Source organism: Acinonyx jubatus, chromosome B1 (genome assembly GCF_027475565.1).
Source record: "Acinonyx jubatus isolate Ajub_Pintada_27869175 chromosome B1, VMU_Ajub_asm_v1.0, whole genome shotgun sequence".
NCBI lineage: Eukaryota > Metazoa > Chordata > Mammalia > Carnivora > Felidae > Acinonyx > Acinonyx jubatus.
Window position 1 is genome coordinate 108,498,708 of NC_069382.1, and position 26,308 is coordinate 108,525,015.

The 26,308-nt window shown below is 35.2% G+C and overlaps 1 protein-coding gene across 6 annotated transcripts in view; it reads left to right on the plus strand.

Annotated features, from left to right (window-relative positions):
• The window catches only part of ZGRF1 (zinc finger GRF-type containing 1), an 83,868-nt gene that overhangs the window by 51,754 nt on the left and 5,806 nt on the right, over positions 1-26,308 (plus strand). For 4 of the 6 annotated variants that reach the window (XM_027062777.2, XM_027062771.2, XM_027062787.2 and 1 more), the window contains 11 exons: positions 569-707; positions 1,489-1,673; positions 2,834-3,030; positions 4,768-4,907; positions 12,745-12,888; positions 14,423-14,537; positions 16,732-16,991; positions 18,785-18,944; positions 20,197-20,274; positions 20,712-20,859; positions 24,434-24,561. In XM_027062777.2, coding sequence (XP_026918578.1) covers positions 569-707; positions 1,489-1,673; positions 2,834-3,030; positions 4,768-4,907; positions 12,745-12,888; positions 14,423-14,537; positions 16,732-16,991; positions 18,785-18,944; positions 20,197-20,274; positions 20,712-20,859; positions 24,434-24,561 — 1,694 coding nt within the window. Of the gene's footprint in view, positions 1-568; positions 708-1,488; positions 1,674-2,833; positions 3,031-4,767; positions 4,908-12,744; positions 12,889-14,422; positions 14,538-16,731; positions 16,992-18,784; positions 18,945-20,196; positions 20,275-20,711; positions 20,860-22,372; positions 22,464-24,222; positions 24,372-24,433; positions 24,562-26,308 lie in introns of all 6 variants that reach the window. The other 2 variants (XR_008296187.1, XR_008296188.1) reach the window with 2 other exon arrangements.

The window sequence follows — 26,308 nt, forward strand, 5'->3', positions numbered from 1 at the left end:
CAGAGGATCCAAAGTGAAATCTGCCCTGACAGCAGTGGGCCCAATATGGGGCTCAAACTCATGAATCATGAGATCATGATCTGAGCTGAAGTTGAATACTCAACCGACAGAGCCACCCAGGTGCCCCACGTTTAGTCTTATTTATATGATTAAAAGTGCGATGCGTAGCCATTCTTGCTATACTTGGTATCTCATTTAAAATGAGAAAATAAAGAGCGCCTGGGTGGCTCAGTCGATTGAGCACCTGACTCTTGATATCAGCCGGGTCATGATCCCAAGGTCATGGAATGGAACCCTGCATCCGGCTCTGCGCTGAGCATAGAGCTTGCTTAAGATTCTGTCTCTCTCCCTCTGCCCTGCTCCCTTGCTTGTGTTCTCTCTCTCTAAAATACTACTACTACTACTACTACTACTACTACTACTACTACTAAAATCAGAAAATGATTTTCTAGGATTCTGAAAAATAAAAAAAATGTGTTTGTTAAACATATCTATAGAAAATAATTTACTCATTAGTAGACAGTATTTTTCTGGAGTTGTTATAATAACTTGAATTATTCCATTTCAGGGGATAAGTGGCTCTGAGCTGTGCTTCCCAAGTGGGCAGAAAATAAAATCTGCTTATCTTCCCCAAAGGCAAATTCATATACCGGCTGTTTTTCAGTCTCCTGCTCATTATAAGCAAATTTTTACATCTTGTCTCATAGGTATGACTTATCTTCCTATTTTATTATAATTGGTTGCTGCTTAATGTAAGTAGGATAGCTGTGAGAAAACATAGTATCTTATATTGTGAACTTTCATATTAAATTCTCTACTTGAGTTTTGTTATTTTCCATATGTCCATTCCAGTTTTCAACAGTAACTTACATTCTAATTTCAGGTCAAATTGAGTGTCAAAAGTAGGAAATGACAGTATTATCTTTTACAAGTTAGAATTTTTCATTAAAAAAAAAATGTTTACTTATTTATTTTTTAGAGAAAAAGAGAGCAGGGTAGGGGCAGAGAGAGAGGGAGAGGGGCAGGGCTGTTAGCACGGAGCCTGATGCTGGGCTCAAACTCACAAACCATGAAATCATGACCTGAATTGAAATCAAGATTCAGCAGTTCAACTGATTGAGGCACCCAAGCACCTCTTCATTTTTTTTTTTTTATTAAACTAGAAGTGTTACTGGGGTGCCTGGATGGCTCAATTTAATTTTTAAAAATAATAATAACAACTAGAAGTGTTACAGATGGTTTTGTTAAGAAATTTTAAGTATGATGCGTGATTAGTTTTGATTGTTTTGTTGTATAAGGGCAAAACTTGCCTTTAAAAAAATGAATATTAGTGTTAGATTATAGATTACTGTTAAAAGTCATTTTCAAACTTAGCTAACAGTACACATGATACAAACACAAACTTATTTTGTATTTAATTTTCATCTGTATTTATGTATATATATACACATGTATATACATATACATATATATATATTTTTTTTGTAGAACATCTAAATATATTGCTGTTTGAATTGGCACAGAGGTTGCACAAAGCTCTTTCAAAAGTTGACATATCATTTTACACATCACTAAAGAGAGAGAAACTGAAAAATGTAGAAAGTAATGTGCCATCCTGCCATCATCATCAACCTGCAAAACTTGTCACGGTTAAAAAGGAAGGTCCAAATAAGGTATTGTTCCCTGTTACTCACCGGTTGCCCCACCGAATACTTGTCTTGTAGAAAATTTAGGTACCTATTGCTTTATGACCGGCTTTGTTAAAGAGCAGGTCCTGATTAGGAGCCTTCTACTTGAGGTATTAGTAACTAACCTACAGTAAACTCCCAGTAAATTTTTACTAAAAGATGATCTGTGTTCTAGGATATAAAAGTATGAGTTAAGATAATCCTTCAGATTGCCTGTGAATCTATTGCATAGTGGTGGCTGGAGACAGAAACATAAAAATAAATTTTATGTAATAGTATAATTGATAGAATAGGAAGGATATGCCCAAGTTACAGTGAGAACACTGAGGAGGAATATGTCCCAACCTGAGATCTTAGAGAATGCAGAGATGAGCCTGAAGAAGTGAAAGTTGAAGTAGTCTCCTGTGTGAGCCCCAGTACAAGTAATAGATAAGGCCTGAGGAATGTAAAAGCAAACTGATTTAATTTACATTGCTGATAACATTATTATGGAAGATGTCAAGTTAGTAAAATGTTTATGTATTGCGTATGTACATTGAGATTTAAATTTAGGCGTCAAAGGCAAGAATTTGTAAATAATATTATAACCATAGAATAAAATATTATAGAGCCATCAAAAGTCTTTTTTTTCTTTTTAAGATAATTTGATGACATGGTTGTCATGCGTACAGCATGTTATTGTGTTAGGTTATATTAGGTTATGGAATAGAAAACACATCATCATCTGAGTTTTACTTTTTTTAAAAAAAACAGTGTATGTGTGTGTCCTTGTGCGCACACACACTTATGTGAGTGACAAAAAAGGCCAAAAAGAAATGCACAAATGTTTCTTGTAGTTGTTTCTGGGTAGCCTTCAGGGTGTCTATGGTGAACATTTTAAATTGGAGAAACAAAAAATTTTATTTTTCAAATAAGCTTATGTTCTCAGAATAATGTAATTTTCTGATAAAGAGAAATGTCAACTAAGTGGTTTTAAATTTTAATTTGTTGTTTAGTATTAATAAAAAGATTAACTTGTATGATGAATAATTTATTGGAGCACATTAATGCCAAGCACCTTTTTATAGAAGTCTTGACAAACATAATACAAAAATAGTAAAATATAAAATTTTTCTTACTCAATTGCAATATCTTTTTCCTCTTAGGGTCGTCTCTTTTATACCTGTGATGGACCCAAAGCCAACCGATGTAAATTTTTCAAGTGGCTTGAAGAAGTGACCCCAGGATATTTAACAAAGGAAGCCTCTCTAACTAGCATGGTTTTAAGTGATATAAAGAGTATTGGCTTATACTTAAGAAGTCAAAAGATACCCCTCTTTGAGGAATGCCAGCTTTTGGTGAGGTATGCTTTGGTAGCAAATAATGCCTGTAGTTAATTATTATATCAGAAAATAATAACCTCACATGATTGTTATCAGTTTTAAAAGATATTGAGATAGGTAAATTATCTGAAAGATAGAGTACCTCAGGTTTTCTAACTTTAAAATGGAAATAATTTTCTAAAGCTATTTTTAGACAATCATTTTTATATATAGTCACAATCCTTAGGAAACCCTGTTGAACAAACCACAAGAATAATTTTTGTCAGTGCAGGATAATAGGTAGCCTAACTAGTTAGTTTTATAGGATAATAGAATGCTACAATTTGGAAACATGTCCTATAAAAGTGGGATTATCCAAAAAGTAGCTATAATGAACATGTGCATCGTAATTTAATAACATCTTTGGGGAATTTATACATGCCTGCATTCTTCTAAGGACTTTGCATGTATTATTTCATTTAATCATCATAATAACCTATAAGATACGGAAATAATGGGGATGATTTATTACAGTTATTGAAGCTGAGATACTCTATCTTTTGTGTACTTTTTCAATACTTGTCCTGGCTTAGTCTCTCTCTTTTTTTTTTTTTAATTTTTTTTTTTTAATTTTTTTTTAACGTTTATTTATTTTTGAGACAGAGAGAGACAGAGCATGAACGGGGGAGGGTCAGAGAGAGGGAGACACAGAATCTGAAACAGGCTCCAGGCTCTGAGCTCTCAGCACAGAGCCCAACATGGGGCTTGAACTCATGGACCGCAAGATCATGACCTGAGCCGAAGTCGGCCGCCCAACCGACTGAGCCACCCAGACGCCCCTTAATTTTTTAAATGTTTTATTTATTTTTGAGACACAGAGAGACAGAACGTGAGCGGGTGAGGGGCAGAGAGAGAGCAAGACACAGAATCCGAAGCAGGCTCCAGGCTCCGAGCTGTCAGCACAGAGCCTGACGCGGGGCTTGAACTCACAAACCGTGAGATCATGACCTGAGCCAAAGTTGGACACTTAACCGACTGAGCCACCCAGGCGCCCCTGGCTTACTCATCTTAAAACTAATGATAATTCAGGGCGCCTGGGTGGCTCAGTCAGTTGAGCATCTGACTTCAGCTCAGGTCATGATCTTGTAGTTTATGAGTTCGAGCCCCACATTGGGCTTGCTGCTGTCAGCCTGCCAGTGTGGAGCCAGCTTCGGATCCTATGTCCCTTCTTTCTGCCCCTCCCTCACTTGTGCTCCTCTCTCTCAAAAAATAAATAAAACATTAAAAAAAAATAAAACTAATGATTCTGTGAGTGTTGCTATTTTCTTCCTACTTTTTTATTTTTTGTCCATGGATGAAAGTATATAAACATACACTCACTCTGGTTCCCTCCTTTTAATGCTATATTTTAAAGATGAAAAAAAAATGTACTTTCAAACTTATAAAGTCCTGGGGTTGTAATGTACTGCATGGTAACTGTTGTTAATAATACTGTATTGTATATGTAAAAGTTGCTAAGAGAGTAGATCTTAAAAGTGCTCATCACAAGGAAGGCAGTTTGTAACTCTGTGTGGTGATAGATGTTACCTAGACTTATTTTGGTGATCATTTTACCATAAATACACACACACACACACACACACACACACACACACACACATATCTCGAACCATTATATTGTACACCTAATACAATTGTTTCAATTGTTATTAATTATATCTCAGTAAAAATTTGTATCTTAATATTTAAATTCATTTTTGTTTTTGCTCATTTTTCAGAAAAGGATTTGACTTTCAAAGAAAACAGTATGGCAAACTAAAGAAGTTTACAACTGTAAATCCTGAATTTTATAGTGAACCTAAAAGCAAACTTTATCTTAAGCTGAGTCGGAAGGAAAGTTCTTCAACTTATAGTAAAAGTAAGTTGACCTGGTCGTGGTGACAGAGCCTACCCTTGTATCTCAGTTACATACAGCTCTGCAAATTCTTTACATTAAAGAAGGTTTACAAAGTACTGTTTAATAGTAGCATATACTCTGAGTTATTATATAAGAGTTACTATGTAATAAATTAGACGATTTCCAAAAAGCGTATTTTAAAATTTTAGTTTATTATTGTTATTTTTTAAATAAAAAAATATTTATTCATTTTTGAGGGTGAAAGAGACAGAGCGTGAGGGGGGAGGGGCAGAGAGAGAAGGAGACACACAGAGCACAGAGCCCGATGCAGGCCTCAAACTCACGGAATGCGAGATCATGACCTGAGCTGAAGTCAGACTCTTAACTGACTGAGCTACCCAAGTGTCCCTAAAATTTTAGTTTTAGTCCCTAAAAATTTTATTAAAGGCTAGCAAAATCTAATTTTGTTTAGAAAAATTATACTAGCTTCTTACCATTATATAAATAAGTATATTGATTCAGCTGTACTCTGACCTAATATCAAAAATAAACTGAAAATGTGGGCACCTGAGTGGCTCAGTCAGTTAAGCATCTGACGCGTGGTTTTGGCTCAGGTCATGATCTCACAGTTTGTGGGTTCAAGCCCTGTGTCGGGTTCTAGCTTGGGATTCTTTCTCTCCCTCTCTTTATGCCACTCCCCCGCTCACAGTCTCTCTCTCTCTCTCTCTTCTTTTTTTCACTCTTTGTCTCAAAATAAAGAAATAAACTTTAAAAAAATAAACTGAAAATGTAATGACTTTATTGACACTTCTGTCATTGTCTGCACAATTTGACAGGACTAGACCACCAGTTTTAGAGAATTGGAAATAAAATCCTTAAAAGAATTTTTTTTTTCTAAGGAGCTTAGATGCACTAAATTGGGTTCATCATTATCTTTGGTTTCATGACCTACTCATATCATTGGTCCTCACCTAGAGTGCTTTGATTATTTAGTTACTTTAAATGTAATTATCTGTGAATCTACAAACTGAGGCAAAATCAAGTACCTTTCTAGCTACCTACATTTAATATAAAGTGACCCCACTAACTCAATCTGGCTGTCTCCTAACCTAAGGTAATTATCATTTCATCCCTGTGTTCATCAGCATCTTGCTCCTCTTTGTTTGTAAGTTGTTAGAAATGAATTCCTCAAGAGCGTACAGTTAACCATTGAGCAAAATAGGTTTGAACTGTGCAGATCCACTTATACATCGATCTTTAAAATATATACAGTACAGTATTGTAACTATAATTTCTCTTATGACTTTCTTAATAAAATTTTCTTTTTTGTTTCTTTATTGTAAGAATACAATAGATAACTCATATAACATACAAAGTGTTTGTTAATTGACTGTTTATGCCATCTGTAAAGTTCTGGTCAGTAGGCTATTATTAGTAGATAAGTCTTTAGGAAGTCAAAAGTTATATGTAGATTTTTGACTGTGGGAAGTTAGCACCTCTAACCTCCATATTGTTCAGGAGTCAGTTGTAGTTTAAATTTTTTTTTTAAACATTATTAAAGTGATATAAATCTGTAATCTTTTGGAGTTTATTTATCTTTTTCACTTAGTGACAGACATATCGTTGCAATATAGACATTTTATTGATGTTGATCTGAAATCTAGAGTGTAGATTACTTGCTTTGACTGCTATATCAATTTATTTTGTGAATGTGCCACAGTTTATTCATTCACTCTTCCACTGATGGTGATTTTGGTTTCTAAGTTTTGCCATTGTGAGCAGTATGCTACATATATTCTTGTACTGTCTTGTGGATGTGCAACAGCTTCTTTTGGATATAATTCTAAGAATGAAAATGCCCACACCTTCAGGTGGTAGTGCCAAAGTCATTTCTAAAGTGGTTACATCAGCTTATCTTCTACTATCTTGCATCAGCCTGATCAAATGGGTGTAAAAGGATCTCACTGTGGTTTTAGTTTGCATTTCTCTGCTCACCAATGGTGTCGAACAGCTCTTCATGTGTTTTTTGCTTATGTATTGTTGTTTCTTTTTTTTTTTTTTAACGTTTATTTATTTTTGGGACAGAGAGAGACAGAGCACGAACGGGGGAGGGGCAGAGAGAGAGGGAGACACAGAATCGGAAGCAGGCTCCAGGCTCTGAGCCATCAGCCCAGAGCCTGACGCGGGGCTCGAACTCACGGACCGCGAGATCGTGACCTGGCTGAAGTCGGACGCTTAACCGACTGCGCCACCCAGGCGCCCCTGTATTGTTGTTTCTTACCCATTTTATTATTTGTAATCTTATTTATAGTTCCTCTGTATTTTTCGTGTTAATTTTTTGTTGATCATGTATATTGTGACTGTCCACTCACAGTTTGTACCCTGTCTTTTCACTTTACTTTATTTTTATTTATTTATTTATTTGTTTGTTTGTTTGTTTATTTAAGTTTCATTTATTTAGGTAATCTTTACACCCACTGTGGGGCTTGAACTTATGGCCCTGATATCAAGAGTCATGTACTCTTCTGACTGAGCCAGCCAGAGCTAGCTGACTCTGTCAGCACAGAGCCCTGCAGGGCTCAAACTCACAAACCAAACTGTGAGATCAAGAACTGAGCTGAAGTTGGACGCTTAACCAACTGAGCCACCCAAGCACCCCTCTGTGTCTCATTTTTAACATCTTTCCCTATACTGAGGTCTAAAATGATTCACCTTTATTTTCTACTAATTTTTTTTAAAGTTTTCTTTTTGACTTTTTTTTTTTACTTCTTTAAAGTTTATTAAGGTTTTCTTAATGACATACTACATGCGAAAATCTTCAATCCATTTGGAGTTTTTATTTTTTTTTTGTACATGGTATGAGATAGGGATCCAATTTCATTTTTTGTCTCTTTAATTAACAGTTTTGCTAGCATAGTAATCATTTTTTATTAATTAGTCCTGCTTTTCCTCTCTAAATTGAAATGCTATCTCGGTTATAGCCAAGTTCAAAATAATGTTGATCTGTTTCTGGACTCCCTATTTTATACTAGTGTTCAATTTGTATATCCTCGTGTCCATTCCATACTGTCTAAATTACTGTAGCTCCATCTATGGTATACTTTCTCCCTGCTATTTTACTACGTTTTGGATCTTATACATTGAGGTTATTTTAATATTTGAATATATTGAGGTTTATATTTTAAATTGCTATTATCTTCTTGATAAATTGAAACTTTTATTATTGTATAGAGACTCTCTTCATCTGTAATAATACTTTTTTCTTATAATCTAGTTTTTAATATAACTATGTGAGATTTATTTCGATTAGTATTTGTTTGATAAGTCTTCTAACATTCTTGTTCCACCTTTGTGTGTTCCTACATTGTCCCTTATAAATAGCAGATGTCTGAATTTTTAAAATTTTGACTTGTGAATGGAATAGGTCCAGTATTTAAATTTATAATAATAATAATAATAATATGCTTGGGTATGTTTCTCCAATTTTATTTTTTAAAATTGTTATTTACTTTAATTTTTATCATTATTATTTTTTAAATTTATATCTAAGTTAGCATGTGGTGCAACAATGATTTCAGGAGTAGATTCCTTAATGCCCCTTACCCATTTAGCCCATCCCCTCTCCCACAACTCCTCCAGCAACCCTCTGTTTGTTCTCCATATTTAAGAGTCTCTTATGTTTTGTCCGTCTCCCTGTTTTTATATTATTTTTGCTTCCCTTCCCTTGTGTTCATCTGTTCTGTGTCTTAAAGTTCTCATATGAGTGAAGTCATATATTTATCTTTCTCTGACTACTTTCGCTTAGCATAATACCCTCCAGTTCCATCCACGTAGTTGCACATGACAAGATTTCATTCTTTTTGATTGCTGAGTAATACTCTGAGTAATACCATCGATGGACATTTGTGTTCTTTCCATACTTTGGCTATTGTTTATAGTGCTGCTATAATCTTTGGGGTGCATGTGCCCCTTCGAAACAGCACACCTGTATTCCTTGGATAAATACCTAGTAGTGCCATTGTTGGGTTGTAGGGTAGTTCTATTTTTAATTTTTTGAGGAACCTCCATACTGGTGTGTGTGTGTGTGTGTGTACACACACACACATATATATTGGTATATACACACACACACACACACACACACACACACACACATACCACATCTTCTTTATCCACTCATCCATTGATGAACACTTGGGCTCTTTCCATACTTTGGCTATTGTTGATAGTGCTGATATAAACATGGGGCGCATGTGCCCTTTCGTGTTTCTACAATTTTAAATTATTTCTTTTTATCCCATTTTATCTATGCTCTTTTAAATCATTTCTTGCTTTTTTTGAAATTGATATTTAAAAGCTTACCCTCCAATAAGATAAGAACTTACAAAACACACCTCTTGTTTCTTCCTGTTTTTTTTTTTTTAAGAGCTTGTTTCTTCCTCTTGACCTTTTCTTTCACTCTCCCCTTCCCTACATCTTATTGATATTTTCTACAATGGTGCTACTCAAAGTATGGTCTGCAGACTGGTTTTAGTCCAAACACTGTTACTGGTTTCCAAAGAGAGGTGAGGAGCTGCTCCAGGGTGTTATAAACTACCCATGTCAATAAGCAAACTAGTTTAGTTGGGTTTTGCTTTGTTTTGTTTGTAGCAAGACTTCTGAATGAAGGAAGCGTTATGTTGATTTGTTAAATTGCATTCTAGCACAGACTTTATGTTGCAGACCTATAACAGAACTATTTAAGACAGGCTACTTTGAATAGCACTAATCTAAACCTATAAATTTTAGGTTAGTATGGATTTATTTTCTATCTTCTTTGAATGTAAGTACTTTTTAAAAGATGACTCAGACTTGTCCAGGGTAATTTAATTACATTTGTTTATGTATCTCTTTTAGCGTTTCCTAAATTTTTCTCTCTTATTAATGTATTTCATCAAAAACTGTTTTGAATGTAGGTCGTTGTATGGTAAACCTTCTAAGCCTTGAATGCTTGAGAATGTTTTTTGTTATACATTCATATTTGAATGATAGTTTGGCTGCACATAAAATTCTAGGTTATAAGTTCTTTTCACTTAATACTTTTGACCCCCAGAAGCAGCAATTTTATATGTTTTAAGAAAATATTAATATACTTGGTTATCTTCTTGCTGTTGAAAAATCTGTTGGCATTCCAATTCTTATTCCTTTGTATGTTATTCGCTCTTTCTGACTGGAAGCTTTAGAATTTTGTCTCTGACTATTATAGTCTTATATTTCCTTGTAATGTGTCTAAATGTGGTTTTTCCTTTTCCTCCTCTTGGGCACACTGTGAGCCTTTTAAATCTATTAAGTGTCTATTTCCAAACTCATCCAGTATATGCATTAAATAGGTACAGCTTTTTGTATGTCATTCATACCTCCATAAGGTGTTTTTTTAAAAAAAATACTAAAGTCCTTTTTTTTTTTTTTTTTTTAATTCTGGGAAATTGATCTCCTTTATCTTCGAATAATCTTCATTTTACTTTTATTTCTTTAAGACTTTTATTATTCCAATGTAGCACCTCTGACTCAACATTTCTTTTATATTGTCTAGGCTTTTGTCATCTCTTCCTTCTAGGAAATATCCTTAATATGGTCTTCTAAATTGCTTAGTTATTCCTCAAATGTATCCATTCTATGATTTAACACATCAATTATAGCTTTATTTCAACTACCATATTTTTTCAACCTGATATTTTTGTTCATTACCTTTCATTATTTTCTGGTTCTTATTTTGCATTGCAACTGTCTTCTCTTCCTTCTTGTAAAAAAATCTCTTTACCAGGCTAAATTTAAATGACTGGTCCATCTGTTCTGATATTTCTTTTTCTGTAGGACTCTGTAATCCAGTATGTTTTTCTTTTGAAGTCTTTGTCTCCTTAAATGTCTCATTATTTTGGCCCGTGAACTAATTTTCCCCTCGTGGTATCAGCTGTTCTTTCTGGACAATGCATATGAGTGAAGGCTGACCACAGTCTGGTCAGCTCCAATGAGGTCAGGGAGTTGGGTTCAGTCCCAGATCTGCTATTTACTGGCCTTGTGTCTATGGACAATTTAACTTCTTTGGGCCAGTCTTCCTTCCTCAATAAAATGGTGATAATAATAATACCTACTTGACATTTAAAATATCTATTGACCCAGAATATAATATAGGTTATTGTGGGGGGGTTGTTTTTCATTTTTATTTTTGGAAGATTTTATTTTTTTAAAGTAATTTCAGCACCCAACATGGGCTCAGGTTTACAACTCTGAAATTAAGAGTCGCATGCTCCATCAACTGAGCTAGCCAGGCTGCCCCTAGGCTATTGCGTTTTATTAAAAAAAAAAAAATTCCCATAGATACATGATCTGCCAATAGATTCTGATCTATTCATCTTACCCTGGTGCCCAGGGAAAATTGTTTAAATATATATTACATAAGTTGGCAAGTAGTTTTTTAAAAATTAGATATAAAATATATATGAACTTTTAAAAAAATAGTTTCCTAAACATATTTTCTAAAACAGTAGTTTTATGGGGTATGATAAAATTCAGTGTAAAAAAAAGGGGCAGGTGGTTCTGTGGCTAAATAAATTTGGAGAGTGCTATGTTAAACAAATAACCTTAATCTAAGATTTTTCAGAATCTTAAACATGCTGGAATGCATTGGACTTTCCAAGATGGGAATGTAGCCCAGTACACTATCTTTTCTGATGCAGTTGAGACTTGTGGTTTGTCAGTTAATTTTCTTAGTTGGTTAAGGTCAGGGATTATAATAAATAATGCATATGAACATAAAACATTTTAACTTAAAATATATGAGATAATTTAATGATCTTTTGATGAAGAATCAAGGTTTTTGCTTGGAATGTGGGGTTTGTGGTTGGAGATCTTTTTTATCTTGTATAAACTATACCCACAAATATACCACTCAGAGATTTACCATTCTGAATTCTTAAACACGGAGCAAGAACTTGTGAAGCGATCTAAGTAGAGAATGATTTAAATGTTTTCAATTTCTTTTCTAATCTTTTATATTTACTTCACCTATGCTTGAGTCAACAGCAGTGTTTTTGTGTTGTGTGGTTTTCTTAAAGCAAATTGTAATGAATTCTTTCTAAATTATTACTTTAGTTTTCGTAAAACAATTATTTTTCTTCATACTCAAATAATTATATATAATATATAATTATAACTAATCCAACTGTATAAATAAGTTTTAGAACAAATACAATTGACTCTTTGTAAGTGTAAACTCAACTGGTGGTAGAAATGGTGTACAGGTATTGTGGAAAATAGCCTACTAGCTATGAGTGCTCAATATGCCATGGAGATGGCATATTATACAGAAAGAAAGAAGTACATTAATTAATTTACAGCATCAGTTAAGGACAATCCATTAAGAGAACTTGTATTCTATCCACAGATTGCCAACTTTATTTGAGCATGAAAACCATTATATGGCAGAGCCTCTTTTCAGACTAATGTTCTACCTTGGGAAAGTCTAATACAGTTATAAAGTTGTCTTTTTAAAAATGTTTATTTATTTTGAGAGAGAGAGAGAGAGAGAGAGAGCAAGAGCATGAGCAGGGGAGGGGCAGAGAGAGAGGGAGGAAGGGAATCCCAAGCAGGCTCTGAGCTGTCAGCGCAGAGCCCGTCATGGGGCACATTCTCATGAGCCTGGGGCTCGATCTCACGAACTGAGCCAAGATCAAGAGTCAGACGCTTAACTGACCACCACCCAGGTGCCCTTCAATTTTGTTTTTTTGAGAAATAACATAGGACTAAACATGTAAGAAGTCCAAAGTAATTTTAAATTGAGCATAGTTCTAAGTTCTTTAAAAATTGTTTGTCTTCTCAGATGATCTTTGGGTGGTTTCAAAAACCCTAGACTTTGAATTGGATACTTTTATTGCATGTAGTGCTTTCTTTGGACCATCATCTACCAATGAGGTGGAGCTACTACCTTTGCAAGGTTATTTCCCCTCTAACTGGCCCACTAACAGTAAGTATTGCCATGCTTATATTAATTTATATTAAAAGAAGAATGATAGACATAAGATGTATTGTGAGCAAGGATGCTAACTTTGGGGTTATTTGATTAAAGCCAACAAAAAGCATCCACCTCTACTTCCTATTATTGTGTATAATGTGTTCCTGAAAATGTGTATAAAAGTCGAATATATAAATATTTCTGTAGTTCAAGTCTCAGAGGGATAACAATATAATAAAATTTTGAATCCTCACTTAATTTGTTAAAGTTGATCTTTACACAGAATATACCTGATTTTTAAAAATATAAACATTAAACATATAAATAAGTATTTTCTCAAATAATTTCTTACAGCAAGTTTTGATTCTCTTGGTTTTTGAATTCTTTTGGTTTATTATTCTAATAGGGTACATTTAGTAAATAAATCATTTATTTTATATTGAGAAGGTCTTATAGATTTTGCAAGAGATTTTGTAGGCAACTGAAGAGGAGGGTATGATTTTTATTTTGAGGGTATTTTATCATCTGTCTTGAGAAATTTTCAATAAGCTACTAGGCTACCAGTCTTATTACTATTTTAATAAAGGAAATTTTAGTAGGCTGAATCCCTGTTCAGTTCTAAGAATCTGTAGATATCTCTATACATCTTGATCTCTGAAATAATTCCTGATGGTCGAATTTGGTCTATAACTAATTAAAGACAACATTTAATGATTCATTTAAATACTTCATATACATTTCTAACTTTTGAATATTTTCTTCAAGAACGAAATAAATCTAGTCAACTAGCTTGAGTCCAGTAAGAGCCTGCCTAATTAAGTAAACATTTGTTACTTAATTTGTCATTTTCATGTGTATTATTTTTTATTTTTATTTTGTTTTTGAGAGAGAGAGAGAGCACGCGCATGTGCATGCGTGCGAGTGGGGGAGGGGCAGAGAGAGAGAGGGAGACAGAATCTGAAGCAGACTCCAGGCTCTGAGCTGTCAGCACAGAACCTGACGTGGGGCTTGAACCCACAAGCTGTGAGATCATGACCTAAGCCAAAGTCAGATGCTTAACTGACTGGGCCACCAGGCACCCCATATGTGTATTTTAATATTTGCTACCATTGTTTCCCCAGCAATATCAGCATTCTAACTTTCTGCTTTCCATATATTTCTATAAAATAGTTGAAGAATGAAAGAAAATGTTCCAAAGTTACACAAATACTATACAGCACAAGGTGGTATGCTGATTAGTTGGAACTGTCAAGGAGGGTCACCATGCACTAACTCAGAACAGTAGTTACTGCTCATTAGGTGATATATAGAAATCCGAGTTTGATTTAAGTTATGTAATTTATGGATACCCATGGAAAAAGTATGAATAAGTAGATCGTATAGTAGTTTAATGGGTAGAAGTACCTCCCCATATACTTAAGGGTTTATTTTATGTCATGTGATTAATGCAGTAGCTGAGCTCTGAGTTGTATCGAATGTTTTAAATAGTTCCTTTATGATCCATTTTATTTTCATTAAATGTTCAGTTTCTGTGTTCTCTCTACAGTAGTGGTCCATGCATTGTTGGTTTGTAATGCTAGCACAGAGCTGACCACTTTGAAAAACATTCAGGACTACTTTAACCCAGCTACTCTACCTCTAACACCGTACTTGTTAACAATGTAAGTCATTATTTACCAGCGGTCATTGGTGTTCAAAAATGGTGACTAACTGTGAATATGAAAATGCGTTCAAAGTACATTACATACATTTTTGCCAAAAATATTTTAATTATCTTTCAGAGACCATGAGGTTACTGTCTGTCAGTAGTTAAAAGGATGTTAGTGTAAATTTTTGCCTTCTTCAAGGAATGATATTTTAGGGAGATTCTGAGTGTTGATTTTTTATTCGTTTCTGTTTTTATGCCACAAATTATTTAACATGTAAAAGAATTCTTTTAGAGGGAATGCAAACTGGTGCAGCAACTTTAGAAAACAGTATGGAGGTTCCACAAAAAATTAAAGTTAGAACTACTCTATGACCCAGCAATTGCCCTACAAGGTGTTTATCCATAGGATACAGGAGTGCTGTTTCAAAGGGGCACATGCACCCCAGTGTTTATAGCAGCTGTATTGACAGTAGCCAAAATATGGAAAGAGCCCAAATGTCCATCAACTGATGAATGGATAAAGAAGATGTGGTGTGTATATACGTATACACACACACACACACACACACACACACACACACACACACACAATGGAATATTACTTGGCAATGAAAAAGAATGGAATCTTGTCATTTGCAGTGTGGGTGGAACTAAAGTGTATTATGCTAAGTGAAATTAGAGAAAGACAAATATTGTATGACTTCACTCAAAAGTGGAATTTAAGATCCAAAACAGATGAATATAAGGGAAGGGAAGCAAAAATAATATAAAAACAGGGAAGGGGGCAAAACATAAGAGACTCTTAAATACAGAGAACAGGGGCACCTGGGTGGCTCAGTTGGTTAAGCGTCCAACTTCATCTCAGGTCATGATATCACAGCTCGAAAGTTCAAGTCCCGTGTCAGGTTCTGTGCTGACAGCTCAGAGCCTGGAGCCTGGTTGGGATTCTGTGTCTCCCTCTCTAACTGCCCCTCTGCCGCTCATCCTCTGTCTCCCAAAAGTGAATAAACATTAAAAAAATTTTTTCTTTTAAATACAGAGAACAAGCTGAGGGTTGCTGGCAGGTGTTGGGTCAGGGGATAGACTAAATGGGCAAGAGGCATTGAAGAGGGCACTTGTTGGGATGAGCACTGGGTGTTATATGTAGATAATGAATCACTAGATTCTACTCCTGAAATCATTATTTTACTATATGCTCACTAACTTGGATGTAAATTAAAAAGATAAACTAAACTAAAATAAAAAAAAATCCTTTTTATAGGTTGAATTCAGTATGTACATTGATACTATTTTTTTTATGTTTATTTTGAGGGAGAGGGAGCGTGCATGCACGAGCAAGGGAGGGGCAGAAACAGAGAGAGAGAGAGAGAATCCCAAGCAGACTCCATGCTGTCAGCGCAGAGCCCTGTGGGGGGCTGGATCTCATGAACTGTGAGATCATGTCCTGAGCCGAAATCAAGGGTTGGACATTTAACCGATTGAGCCACCCAAGTGCCCTATACTCGCTTTATTCTTGACATAAACTTAATTTCTCAAGTTTTAAAATACCCCCTTTTAAAATATTGGAAGTGATATTCTATTAAATTCACTAAAATGGTAGAAAAAGTCTAGTTTCTAATTTGGAATGTTATCTGTCTTGTGGTGTTTCCTTTCTCTCAGTATAATGAAGTTCTAGGTAAAAAATAAAAATCCTTATGATCCCATTATGTTATTATCTATCTTTGTTATTTAATCTTTGAAATGAATTGATCCTTTATAAAAATAGAAATAAAACCAATTTATTTATTATAGTTTTACCTGAAATAGAGGCTGTATTAATTACCTAAGACAGCCTTGTATAATAGAACATGGGCTTTAAAGTCAGTACACCACTTATTATCTGTGTGCTTTTTGGGAAAAAAATTTAATATTTCTGTATCTTATTTGGGCTAATTAACTACTTCTTAGTGTTGTTTTTAAGATCACATCAAATAATATGTAAAATGCTTAGCACAGTGCTGGCACATAGTTGGTATTCAAAATAGCATTAAAACATTAGTTTTCTTCTCCTCTACCCTTCTTCAAAATGGGGTATATATATCCATTTGTGCCCTTAAAAAAAATGTTCTCTATGATGCTTATGAAATGAAGGTTATTAATAGGTTTACTCACTATTTCAAAAACCCCTCATTTTCCTTTGATTTTTTTTTTTGCTGCCTTTTTACTAGGTCTTCGTCAACTGTAGTTAGCAACAAGAGAGTCAGTAAGAGAAAATTTATCCCACCAGCCTTCTCAAGTATCAATACAAAATTTGAACTTCTCAGCCTAGAAGCAACATTGCAGTTAGCTAGTCAATTAATTCAGGCACACAAGTTAAATGAGGATCAAGCTACAGCCTTAATTCAGATAGCTCAAATGATGGCATCGCACGAAAATGCTGAAGTGAAGGAACTGCAAACACATATCCTCCCTATCATGATCATACATGGTAAGAAGCAAGAAAGAAAGCAGTTCTAATAAATATACTGTTATATGCACTTTTGTAACTCTGTCTGCTTGTAATTTCCTAATCACAGAAGATTCTAGAATGACTCTACATAGATTATTTTGAGTCTGAACCTACTTTAGTAAACTATTAGATGAGAGCAGAACTGACCATCCTGAAAGGGAGAATAGGCAGCGTATCTAATGAATGAGTAGCATTATATACTCATTATTCACAGTATCCAGACTTGATCTAGATATCTACGTGTTGCACTATCAGAGTGAACTTCAAGCCCGAGCAACAAAGCCTTTTATTAATTCCTAGTGAGCTCACACTTTCATCCTCCCCCAGCAGCTATTCCAAACCTTTAATCTCTCCTGGCCCTTGCCCTACTCCCTCTAAAATTGATTCTGCCTTTAAAACAGGAAATGGAGTTTATAACAGAAATTCCTCTCAATATCCTGCTCTCCCCCATTTTACCTAAGTTTGAACCTATTTTTACCTTTTTTGGTTCTGTGCCAGTAAAGGAACTTTACTTCCCCCTCTTCAGAGCTAATAATTCTATCTGGATTCTGTCACCTTTTTAGCTCATTTCCTCAAACATCCACTCCAAAGCTATTTTGTGCTATTTTGAGGATTTATATCACATTCACCCTGTTGACCAAGCTAGATACCTGGGACTCATCCTTGATTATTCTTTCTCCTTAGATGAAGTGACTCTCTTAATCTTCCTCCTCCTCTCTGTTTATCTCCCCCCATCAGATTAGTCACTGAGATGTTTCACTTCTGGTTTCTACCTTTCTTTCCTATAAGTTTTCTCCTCTCCATGTTACTTGGGTCCCCTCCATCCAAGCCTTCACTGTACCTCCTATATAGCCTGGTGGTGAAAAGGTAGGCTCTAGAGCTGGAATCCTGGATTTATATCCTGGCGCTCTCATGTATTAGCTGCATGACCTTAGCAGGTTACTTATCTCAGCTTTAATTTCCTACTCTGTAACGTAAGTTGATAACAGCATCTTTCTCTTAGGGTTGGAGGACCATATGAGTGAACGCTGGTAAAGGGCGTAGAACAGTGTCTGACACATGGGAGGCACTGAGGAAAGTTAGCATGTATTATTGTTATGGTTATCTCACACCCCTTTCTAATTGCTCCACCTTTAGTTTTTTCCTTCTTAATATTTTCACTCAAGTAGTTTTTACAAAATACAGTCTGCCTAAGTCAATTCTATTGCTTAAAATCCTTCAGTGACTTTCCCTGGTCTGCAAGACAAAATTTAAACTTTTTAGCCACACCAAGCAGAATTCTTGTGATTTATCCTCTTGCCTACTTTGTCGGCCTTGTCTCTTACCTATTTTGCTATAGGCTGTATAGAAATAGTTAACATCTGCATACTTTGCCATGCCTTTGCCTGGAATGGCCCTTTCTTTAAGCAGTCTGGATATATTATGCTGGAAGACTTAGTTCTGCTACTTCTTATTTTTAGGAAGCATTCCCATCTTTACCAAAGCAGAGAGGAATGTTATTTCTTTGATACAATAACAGTGTTGCTTATCATACTATTTTATCATTGTTCCTTCACTTTGTTTTCCTGCGTAGATTCATTAAATGTGGAGGCCTTTGGTTATCTATTTATCCCTTGTGCAAAGCACATAGTAGTCACTCAGTGAATGTCTTTTGACTAAATTAATTAAATGAAAGGGAGAGGGAAGCAGATGGATGAAATATTTCTTATACTTTCAAAAATTTATTTATGACATTGCCTTTATTCTATTTCCCCTTCCTTCAAAATAATTAGGTGTTTTTGGAGCAGGAAAGAGTTATTTGCTGGCAGTGGTGATTTTGTTTTTTGTACAGCTATTTGAAAAGAATGAAGTTCCTACAGTTGGAAATGCAAGACCATGGAAACTTCTCATTTCTTCTTCCACTAATGTAGCTGTGGACAGAGTACTTCTTGGGTAGGTATGACTAGTGTATTTAAGTGTCTAATATTTTATTTATTTATTTTTTTTACAAGTTTTATTTATTTAAGTAATCTCTACAACCAACGTGGGGCTCAAACTCATGACTCTGAGATCTAGAGTTGCACACTCCTCCACTTGAGCCAGCCACATACCCCTAATTAACCAATTTTTGATCCGTTAATTTTTTCCATATTTTTGCCATTATAAATAATATTGTGACAAAATCCTTAAATACAAATCTTTATCTCCATTTCTGATTCTTTCCTTAGGAAACAGTCCCAGGTCTAGAATAAAAGATATCAACCTTTTTTTCTTATTAAGTAAGCTCTGTGGCCAACGTGCCCAATGTTAGCTTAAACTCTCAACCCTGAGATAAAGAGTTGCATTCTTACCAACTGAGCCAGCCAGGTGCCCCAAGATATAAACATTAAAAAAAAATTTTTTTTAAGTTTGTTTGTTTATTATAAGTTTATGTATTTGTTTTGAGAGAGAGAGAGAGAGGTAGAGAGAGAGAATCCCAAGCAGGCTCCACCCTGGCAGTGCAGAGACTGACGTAGGGCTTGAACCTGTAAGCTGTGAGATCATAACCTGAGCCAAAATCAAGAGTCAGAGGCTCAACTGACTGAACCATCCAGGCGCCCCAAGATACAAACATTTTTAAGCTCCCTAATATATTTTGCAAAATTGTCCTTCAGAAAGGGAGTGATGTATATATACAAATGATCATAGCCTTTAGAGGTAGATGGACTTGCCTAGGTTGAATCATGGCTGACTCCACTTTTTAGCTATGTGGCCTCAGCAAAATACCTCACTTTTTTTTGGGAGTCCTCATCTCTAAGATGAGATACTGTCGTGCAGAGCTGTAATGAATATTAAATGAGATAATGTATGTAAAGATAAAGTATTTATTCCTAATAAATCCTGATGCTAAGTATATGGCAGCTATTGTTTTCCATATTATTATGTTGTTAGAGAAAATTTTATATGTGATAAATACTAGCATCAATATTTTATAAACATTTAATGAACCCTCAGTTGAATTTAAAAATTCTCTATATTTGCCTTATATAAAAAAGACTTTTAGCTACATTGCATTTACTCTGAGTTTGGACATTACAGATTGACTTCTATAACTATAAGATACACTATTACACAAAATTAATTTTAGTAACATAAATATTATATGAAACTTTGCTTTATATTCTTCTAAATAATCGGAATCTATTTTACCTTGTTTTTTTTAAAGGCTTCTCAGTCTTGGATTTGAAAAGTTCGTCAGAGTTGGGAGTGTTAGGAAGATTGCCAAACCAATTTTACCTTATAGGTGAGAACACTGAATTCCAGAAGTCACAGAGTGCTCAGAGAAGTACAATTTTTTTTTTAAGTTTATTTATTTATTTTTGAGAGAGAGTGCACCCACGTACACACAAGCGGAGGAGGGGCAGAGAGAGATTGGGATAAAGAAAATCCCAAGCAGACTCCACACTCAATGTGGAGCCCAGCACTGGGACTTGATCCCAACACTTTAAATCATGACCTGAGCTGAAACCCAGAATCTGTTGCTCAGCTGACTGAGCCACCCAGGCACCCCAAGAAGTATAATAATTTTATATAACTCTTACCTTAAATTTGGTTTTTGAAGAAGAGTGGAGAAAGATTTATCTTTTTTTTTCTGGTTAACTTAGAAAATCTATATTTTATATTTTTATAATGTGAAAATGGGACAAAGAGGGATATTGTTTTATGTAATACTTTTTTTAGTTTGCATGCTAGCTCAGAAAATGAAAATGAGCAACTAAAAGAACTGAATGCACTAATGAAAGAAGACTTGACTCCTCTGGAAAAGATCTATGTCAGAAAAAGTATTGAGCAGCATAAATTGGGGACCAATAAAACCCTGCTGAAGCAGGTAAGTTTGCATTTATACGTACTATTCAGATTTCTTTTTCTTGTTGACGGAGAATATTTCCTTTAAATAAAACAAATGACTGTGATAGTTTAGATTCAAATAAGGTGTGTGTATGTCCATCTGGTGTGTGTTTTATCCTATCGGAAAACACTCTTCAAATTTGTGAACAGATCCAGCTTACCATGACTGAGTTATCTTTTCTCCATTTCTGTATTTGTGTGTGTGTATTTAAAATATTTATTCATTATTTATTTATAATTTTGAGACAGAAAGAGCACATGTGGGGGAGGGGCAGAGAGAGATGGGGAGAGGATCCCAAACAGGCCCCGCACTGTCAGCACCGAGCCCAACACAGGATTTGAACGTATGAAACTGTAAGATCATGACCTCAGCCGAAATCAAGAGTCAGACTCAACCAACCTAGCCATCCGGGTGCCCCTATTTGTATATCTTTTTATAAGCTTAAAGAGAAAAAAGAAAAGGTTTTTATTATTAATGCATTATTTTCTAATTTTTATATAAGTTATATATAAGTATATTATTTATAATAATTATTTATTGAGAAAAACCTCCCCTTAAAGAGGAAACAGAAGATAGTTTTCTTGGGAAGTTAAGTGAAACTTGGTTTTTTTCTAGGTGAAATTGGAGAGGAGAAGGTCTGACCTGGGCAAAATATCAAGTGAAATTTGTCTTTAATGCTTTCCCTAGAAAGCCAAGCCTTTCAGGGTCTGTCTGTATCTGAGAATCTAGGAGTCTCAGATACTTGCTTCTAGGTATTGGAAGCCAAGACCGGGCACATAGGATCCTAACCTGTAACAGATAGCATCATCCCTTTTATCAACTTCTCATCCAGAGCAGCTTCCTTCAGCTGGCAGCTGATGAGAAAGAAGCCAATGAGTAGCTCCCACCAATGAAAGGAGAGCATGCAGAAAAGAAAGAGGAATGGAGGAAAAGGGGGTTGTTGGCTTTTTGGACCATGTGGACATTGGTCACTTTCTGCAAGAGATTTGGAAAAATCGGGGCACCTGGGCGGCTCAGTCAGTTGAGCGGCTGACTCTTGGTTTCAGCTCAGGTCATGATCTCACGGTTCATGAGTTCAAACCCCGCATCGGTCTCTGCACTGACAGTGTGGAGCCTGCTTGGGATTCTCTTTCTCTCCTTCTCCTTCCCCCACCCCTTCTCAAAATAAATAAACTTAAAAAAATTATATAAAAAGAAATTTGGAAAAATCAACATGCTTGGGTCCTGGTATTGCTTAGCTCTTTCCAAAAAATGCTGCTTAACAAACAAAATCTCAGTACTTTAAGACAACAGACTCATGACTATAGAGGTCATTTGGCACGGCCCAGCTTGAGGCTGTGGTTCAGGTCTCTCGTGCTGAGAACAGTTGCCTATGGCATGATGGCCTTCTCCTGACAGATGGCAGAAGCACAAGAAGGTGGGCAGGATCACACAAATACATTTAAAGCGTTTGTTCATATTATGTCTTCTAATACTCCATTTGCTTTAACAGGTCAGATGGCCAAGCCCAGCAGTAGTGGGACAGGGAAATACACTCCACCTACTTCTCTGGTGGGAAGCACTGCAAAGCCACATGGCAAAGGGTGCGGATGTGTAACACTCTCACAAGGAGGGAAGGGGAAATTGGAAATAACCAATCTGCAACAAGTTTTGCTTACGGAAGTCCTCAGAAGGCTTCAGATGAGCTTTCAAGTATTTTGAATTATAGAGTCAAATTCTACTTCCTTCTCTACTTAATCCAGAAGGGCTTAGTTTGACTGCGTTCAATCAATGCAAATTAGTCATTTATGTAAATTATTTACCATTTTAGTCACTTACTCAACATAATATTGACATGTAAGAATAATTGTTAACGACTTCTTTGATAATTTTCTGAGCGAAAGCCCAGATAGCATAATCTGTTGCTCACTGGTAATATCTGTTCACAAATGAGAACTCTTTTAAAGGAAACATTTTTCTTCAAGTTTATTTAGCAAATTTCCAAGGTCAGAGCTAACACATTTCTAAAGTGGCATGTCTTTACAATAAAATTAATTTTAAAAAATGCTTCGTGGTTGACTATTTCCTAGATCAATAATAAAAATCTCTTCTGTGGTTAGAACCTCAGCAATACAAGGACAAATTAAAATATATAAATAATACAGTATTTTATTTTATTTTTCAATATAGTTTATTGTCAAATTGGCTAACATACAGCATGTGAAGTGTGCTCTTGGTTTTTGGGGTAGATTCCCATGGTTCATCGCTGACATACAACCCCTAGTGCTCATCCCAATGAGTGCCCTCCTCAATAATAATAATGATATTTTAAAGAAAACTTAGTTCTTAAGGTTTTTGTATTAGATATTTATTTAACTAAAAAAACTGCTTCCTGGGTCACAACTTCAGGGTTCTCATTCTAAGGTTGTCTTATCAGATACAGTTCCCAGAAATTAAATGAGGAATGCCATTTGAGAGTGGTACCATGAGAATGTATAGTGCTACAGTGTGGTGTCCCCTGCTGGATCCTTTCGCAAGAGCTGAATATTTAAAAACTGTGGAGTTTCTAATATAAATGGGGCCTTGGGATTTTTGGTTTTGTTTTTAACAAGAGGAAAACCTAACTGACGAAGGGTTATTGTATGTGATAAATGTTATCTATTATTAAAGAAAATAAGGAGTTTATAATATTTCTTGTTTCACAGGGCCTATGGAGGCAGTGTTTAATTTGTAAAACATATTTTTGTCAATCACATTTGTTGACAAAATTTTGGTCAGTTTGTGTGGACTGCCCTTGCTACCAAGAAGTAGAATTATACTTCAGATTGTTAAGAGAGGAAAAAAAATGTATATATGCTTGTGTGTATGTGTATCTATACACACATGTGTGCGTTTGTGTGTGTGTGTGTGTGTGTGTGTGTGTGTAGCTATTAGACTACTAGTACAATGGCCACATGTAATTAGAAAATTCAGTCATTTTCCTCTTGTTTATATTTAGTTGCAGAGATTAAATATGAGCTTTTTTTTTTTTTTTTTTACATCAGGATTTTTGCCTTGAGAATAATGGTATTATCTTATAAGATTCAAATATACTTATAGGCCACAAGGACACTAATTTACTGTTGTTTAGAAGTAGCCATCTTTACTTTCTTAAGTAAGTTAAAATCCTAGAGTGCAGTTCATTAGTGTGTTCAGTGCTCTTCGTGGAGCACTTTGGCCTGTGTTGATGATAACACATGTGGTGTTTATTTAGCTTCATCTAGAAGGATAAAATATGCATATCATCCTTAACGTTTTAAATCCTGACACTGTAATACCTCCCTTGTGAATATCAAAATGTATCTTTTATCTGTTCTTATTAAGGGGCTTGTGGCTTAAGTAGCCTCTATGCTGTGATTTCCATTCACTCTGTGGGAATGACAAAAATGTGGAAATAAAGTGACCTATGATTTCTGATTGCCAGTAATTAAATTAGGACAGCTTGTTTCTGATTTTAGCCTACAAGTTCTTTGGTAAATACATTGTCTTATTTTTTAAAAGTTTGTTAATTAATAATATTCTTATTGTAATAAAGGTGCGGGTAGTTGGAGTTACCTGTGCAGCCTGCCCATTCCCATGCATGAATGATCTTAAATTTCCTGTAGTTGTGCTGGATGAGTGTAGTCAAATAACTGAACCGGCCTCTCTCCTTCCCATTGCAAGGTAACCTAAAAAATTCCTTTCCAAAACACACTCAGATATCATAATATTTCAAATAATTTTGCACTTCAAACTCTTACCAAACTTTTTGAAAATTTTTAACAGTTTAGGTACTAAAGTGACTTTTTAAAAGAATGCAGAGGGGAACTTGAGAGGGGTTAATGTGTCAAAATTTTGTTAGATCACAGTTGAGACATTTGGATCACATAATTCTTTTTAAAGTTTTCGTTTTAATTCCAGGGAGTTAATATACAATGTTATATTAGTTTCAGGTATACAATATAGTGATTCATCAATTCTGTACATCATCCTGTGCTCATCACAAGTGCCCTCCTTAATCCCCATCATCTATTTCACCCCATTCCCCCCACCCACCTCCCCTCTTGCAACCATCTGTTTGTTCTCGATAGTTAAGAGTTTGTTTCTTGGTTTACCTCTCTCTTATTTTTTTCCCTTTCTTGTTTATTTTTAAATTCCACATATGAGTGAAATGAGATGGTATTTGTCTTTTTTTGGTTGATTTGTTTCACTTAGCATTATACTCTCACTCCATCTGTGTCATTGCAAATGGCCAGATTTCATTCCTTTTTTATGGCTGAATGATATTCATTGTATGTATACACCACTTCTTTATCCATTCATCACTGGATGGACACTTGGGCTGCTATTATATCTTTGGTAAATAATGCTGTAAACATAAGAGTGCATGTATCCCTTTGAATTAGTATTTTTGTATCCTTTGGGTAAATACCTAGTAGTGCAATTGCTAGATCATAGGGTAGTTCTATTTTTAACTTTTTGAGGAACCCCTACAGTGTTTTCCATGGTGGCTGTACCAGTTTGCATTCCCACCAATAGTGCACAAGGGTTCCTTTTTCTCCACATCCTCGCCAACACCTGTTGTTTCTTTGGTTGTTGATTTTAGCCATTCTAATAGGTGTGAGGTGATATCTCCTTGTAGTTTTGATTTACATTTCCCTGATGATAGATCACATAATTTTTAAAGCCTTGATAACACTAGTGCTAGAATTTTACTAGAGAACCTTGCAGGTTTCTCACCTAGATTAGAGGTTCTTCTTTAGTCCTATTTTGAGAACCTAAGTCTACTGAAGAATGTTCTTCAGTTGCTTACTTTGATAAAGTTCCAGTGTTTAAGTTCTGAAAATAAAATTTATATTATGAAAGGATATAAACTATGTACAGAAAAATAAGTTGAAAATGAAACTTTGTCCAATAAAATTTAGAAGACTATAAAATCTTCTAAGCTGTATCAGTTAATTGAAACATTGTGCTTTTAAAGCATCTCTGAGGGATCCTGAAGGCAGTGGAAAGAGTGCTAGACTTGGACTCAGTAGGCCTGAGTTCTAATCCTTGTTCTATCCCCAGTTAATGAAGGAACAAGTACCTACTGTCATGATTTTCCCAGGACTTGGGAGGTCTTGCATCATGGGAATTTTAGGTTAAACTGGGACAGTCCTAAGCAAACCAATATAAGTTGGTCACCCCACTCAGGAGCCGGGAATGGAGGAATGGTAAGGTCCTGCACAGAGGATAGAGGAGTAATAGGGTTAATCTATTTAACAATAGAAGCAATAATGCTAATATGAGTAACAAGAAATATTTCCTGTTATGTGAAGCACCTGCTGTATACTAAACACATTATATACTGCACGAAGTCCTGATAACAGTTATGCAAAGTAGTAGCATATCCAGGTTACTGGTAAGAGTGCTGAAGCTTGGAGAAGTTAAA